The sequence below is a fragment of the Engraulis encrasicolus genome, chromosome 5, assembly GCF_034702125.1.
Source record: "Engraulis encrasicolus isolate BLACKSEA-1 chromosome 5, IST_EnEncr_1.0, whole genome shotgun sequence".
NCBI classification, from domain to species: Eukaryota; Metazoa; Chordata; class Actinopteri; order Clupeiformes; family Engraulidae; genus Engraulis; species Engraulis encrasicolus.
In genome coordinates, this window is record NC_085861.1 from 5,109,349 (window position 1) to 5,114,348 (window position 5,000).

General features: G+C 50.1%; 1 protein-coding gene across 1 annotated transcript in view; it reads left to right on the top strand.

The window, feature by feature from the left end:
• The window catches only part of si:dkey-22o22.2 (neural-cadherin), a 206,278-nt gene that overhangs the window by 66,643 nt on the left and 134,635 nt on the right, over positions 1 to 5,000 (top strand). The window contains exons 7-8 of the mRNA XM_063198429.1: positions 1,555 to 1,804; positions 4,217 to 4,359. Coding sequence (XP_063054499.1) covers positions 1,555 to 1,804; positions 4,217 to 4,359 — 393 coding nt within the window. The remainder of the gene's footprint in view (positions 1 to 1,554; positions 1,805 to 4,216; positions 4,360 to 5,000) is intronic.

The window sequence follows — 5,000 nt, forward strand, 5'->3', positions numbered from 1 at the left end:
ATATATATATATATATTATATATACACCTCTCGTCCTATCTATCTCTCTCTCTCTGTCTCTCTTCCTCTCTCTCTCTCTCTCTGCCTCGTTCCTCTCTCTGTCTCTGTCTCTATCTCTCTCCCTCCTTCTAGCCCCCTTTCGCTCTTATCCTTCTATTGGCCCTTTCTTTATATCTCTTTACCCCCCCCATCTCTCTATCGCTCTCCTTTTGCCATCTCTCTATCTCCTTCTCTTTTCCTCACTCTCCTTTTATTTCCCCCTCTCTCTTTCTGTCCATCTTTATCCATCTCTCTCACCTTCACATCTCTCTTTTCTTTCTCTCTCTCTCTCTGTCCTTCCACTCTACTTCTCTACTACTCCTCCCTTTCATTCTCCACCTCTCTCTCTCTCCACCTCTCTCTCTCTCTCTCTCTCTCTCTCTCTCTCTCTCTCTCTCTCTCTCTCTCTCTCTCTCTCTCTACCTCTCCCTTGCTCTCTCTCTCTCTACCTCTCTCTCTCTCTCTCTCTCTCTCTCTCTCTCTCTCTCTCTCTCTCTCTCTCTCTCTCCTGTTTCTCTCTGTGTTGTGTTTGTTTCCGCTGCTCTGGCCAGTCTGTGTGTCGACATCAAGGTTGCCGTGGCAATAATTTATCTGGGGCTGTGCTAACACAAACGCCCCTTATCGCTAGTCCTCCCTCCCCTCCTCCCCTCTCTCTCTCTCCCTCCCCTCCTCTCCTCGCTCCCTCGCTCTCTCCCTCCTTCCCACTCCGTCAAACATTTTATCACCTCTATATCTCTTCTCCTCTCTTCTCTTCGTTGGCACTTAATGTTCTTTTTCCTCACTCACTCCATCAGCATCCTCCTTCTCCTCTCCTCTCCTCTCCTCCCCTCTCCTCTCCTTTCCTCTCCTCTCCTCTCCTCTCCTCTCCTCTCCTCTCCTCTCCTCTCCTCTCCTCTCCTCTTTTCTCCTCTCTTCTCCTCTCCTCTCCTCTTTTCTCCTCTCCTCTTTTCACATCTCCTCTCCTCTTTTTTCCTCTCCTCTTTTCTTCTCCATTTACCTCAGGCCATTTACCACTGGATGGCCAATTAAGGCTGAAATGATTTACGACTCAAACCCTTTATCTTAACCGTGCCATAGCATTGGGTTTCGTAGCAAATACTGTAATATATGTGGAAGGAAATTGAAAATGTGATTTGTAATTTATTGGGCCGATTCTATGGTATATCGAAAACAACAATAGATAAGTAAAGTAACGTCAATAATACTTGAATAAATTGTTGAATGATGATGATGATGGTTGTTGTTATCGTTGTTGTTGTTATTATTATTATTAGTAGTAGTAGTAGTATTAGAAGTAGTTAGTTACAGTTAGTGGTTAGTAATTATAAGTTAGTAAGTAGTAGTAGCAGCAGTGTGGGGAATGGTAACAGTAGTAATATTAGTAGTGGTAGTTGTAGTGGTTGTGGTAATAGTGGTAGTAGTGTGGTATAAAGTAGCATTATTTAATGTACGTACTTTGTGATATCTCTCTCTCTCTCTGTCTCTCTCTCTCTCTCTCTCTCCTGTGTGCATCAGTATTAGCTCGAGACTGTGACACGGGCCTGAATGCTGAGATCTCCTACGTCATCCAGAGTTCGGACTTCGACATCAGCGGTCAGGGCGTGGTGAGCCCGGCGCGCGCCCTCGACTACGAACGGCCCAATCACATGTACGAGTTCCTGGCCATGGCTGTGGACAAGGGCACGCCCCCACGCACAGGCACCGCCTCCATTCGCATCCGATTGGCCAACGTCAACGACGAGGCACCCGTCTTCTCCCAGGCCGTGTAAGTATCCACACACAGGCACGAACGCACGCACGCACACACGCACGCACCCTTGCCCCCTTGCACGGGTGAGGCATAAATGCAATTTTGTTGTGTGCAGTGTGCAGTGTTCACTTGTGTGCTATGGAGTGCTGTGTCACTATGACAATTGGAGTTGCAGTTTCTCAGTTGGGCTTTCAATTCACTTCATACACATCCATATCTAGCCTGTGTGTTAATATGGCCCTGATCGTAACCGTTGAAGATGAAGATGAGCTCTGACTGCCTCCAATGCCCCCGCAGCTCTTTGCCATTGTCATCACTGTAGGCATATTTTATATTCTTTATAGACTTGGGTTCGAGGCAGCGGGGCGCCTGCTCTCCTCCTTTGATACACTACAAGGCCACTGGACCGGACCACAGTATCTTTCCTTTATACTGTCTCCTCATCTCTCCATCGTTTTTTTTTTTCTCTGTCCTCTGTTCTTTTGTCGTTTTTCGCCATGTCTATCTCCTTTCATCCGATCAAGCGTCTCTCTTGTCCTCCTGCTATCTCCATTGTCATCCTCTTGTCCTTCTCTATCTCTCTAACGCACACATGGTTCAGAACTCTCTGTGTGTTCTTTTCAGTCAAATACTTTCTTTTCATGTTTCGCTCTTTATTCATTCATTCCAACTTTCTTTCATTGCTCTTTTCTTTGTCCTTGTATCACACACACACACATACGCGCGTGCACGCACGCACGCACGCACGCATGCACACACACACGCACACACACACACACACACACACACACACACACACACACACACACACACACACACACACACACACACACACACTCCTCCATCCCAGTGGTGTTCTGTGTGTTCTCTGGTCTCTGGCAGAGCCCTTCAAATCTACAGTCATTCTTCCACTGATGCTTCAGAGAGAGACTTTCATAATTCACACACACACACACACATACGCACACATGATCACAGGCCCGCATGCACACACACACGAACACACACACACACACACACACACACACTTGCACACACACCCCTCCCCATCCCACTACTCCCAGGCCAGCTCCACAGTAGATAAGCTGCTCGCTTGGCATTTGCATGAGTGTGGCCCAAAGGGGGGGAAGGCATTTAGGCAGCTGGAGCTGAGAGGAGCTGAGAGGAGCAGAGAGGAGCTGAGAGGAGCGGAGAGGAGCTGAGAGGAGCTGAGAGGAGAGGAGCTGAGAGGAGCTGAGAGGAGAGGAGAGGAGAGGAGAGGAGCTGAGAGGAGCGGAGAGGAGCTGAGAGGAGCTGAGAGGAGCTGAGAGGAGAGGAGAGGAGCTGAGAGGAGCGGAGAGGAGCGGAGAGGAGCTGAGAGGAGAGGAGCGTAGAGGAGCTGAGAGGAGAGGAGAGGAGAGGAGAGGAGCTGAGAGGAGCGGAGAGGAGCTGAGAGGAGAGGAGAGGAGAGAAGAGGAGAGGAGAGGAGCGTAGAGGAGCTGAGAGGAGCAGAGAGGAGAGGAGAGGAGCGGAGAGCCACCACTGCCAGCCCCCAGCATCAGGCCACACAGCCTAATGTCCAGCCCAGAGGATATAGCCACATATGGGGGAAAACCAGTGAACAGACAGCCTAACCAGAGAGATTAGAGAGAATATCTCTGGCCTAACGTCCAGTGGCCCCATCCTCCATAACAGCATCCACCACTGCCAGCCCCCAGGATATATCCGTCAAGTCTGGGGGGAAACCAGTGGACACACAGCATAATGTCCAGCCCCATCCTCCACCACTGCCAGCCCCCAAGATCAGGCCACACAGCCTAACGTCCACATAGCCTAACGTCCACACAGCCTAACGTCCACACAGCCTAACGTCCAGCCTGGGAAAACCAGTGGACACACAGCATAATGTCCAGCCCAATCCTCCACGACCACCAGCCCCCCGGATCAGGCCACACAGCCTAACGTCCAGCGCCCCCACCCTCCATAATATAACAACATCCACCACTAACGTCCACACAACGTCCATCCTCATCCTACATGATGGCATCCACACAGCCTAACATCCATCCCCATCCAGCCACCAAGTCTGGAGGAAAGCCAGTGAACATAACATAACATGAGGACTGTGATGACATCTAATGTGGCCAACAACCATTTAATAAAGGAATGTTTATTTCCACCCTCTCTCTCTCTCTCTCTCTCTCTCTCTCTCTCTCTCTCTCTCTCTCTCTGTATCTCTCTCTCTCTCTCTCTCCCCCTGTATCTCTCTCTGCTCCCCTCTCTTTCCCCCTCTCTCTCTCTCTCTCTCTCTCTCTCTCTCTCTCCCCCCCCCCCTCCTCTCTCTCTCTCTCTCTCTCTCTCTCTCTCTCTCTCTCTCTCTCTCTCTCTCTCTCTCTCTCTCTCTCTCTCTCTCTCCCTCTCCCTCTCTCTCTCTCTCCATCCTGGTAGCTATAAGACCTTCCTGTCGGAGGACGCTGGTCCTGAGACCCTGGTGGCCATCGTGCACGCCAAGGACCCGGACGGGGACACCGTCACCTACGCCATCACCGGCGGCAACGAGGACAGCAACTTTGAACTCGACAACCAGAAGGGTAGGCAGACTGTTGTTTTTACATAGTATTATACTGTAAATACACTTACAAATACAGTACACACACACACACACACACACACACACACACACACACACACACACACACACACACACACACACACACACACACACACACACACACACACACACACACACACACACACACACACAATGTGAATTGTGAATTGAGTGAATTGTGCGTGTGGGTTGGGGTCCCTTGAGATGACTTTGTCCTGGGCCTGGCCACAGCTGTCAGTGGCCCTGATGACATATTGTCCATATCCAAAACACATCTACCCAACCCCATCCACCCAACCCCATCCACCCAAACCCATCTCTAAACCCATCCACCCAAACACATCTCTTATCCCATCCACCCAAACACATCTCCAAACCCATCCACCCAAACCCATCTCTAAACCCATCCACCCAAACACATCCACCCAAACACATCCAGACTAAATCCATCCACCCAAACCCATCCACCCAACCCCATCCACCCAAACCCATCTCTAAACCCATCCACCCAAACACATCCACCCAAACCCATCTCTAAACCCATCCACCCAAACACATCCACCCAAACCCATCTCTAAACCCATCCACCCAAACCCATCCACCCAAACACATCTCCACCTA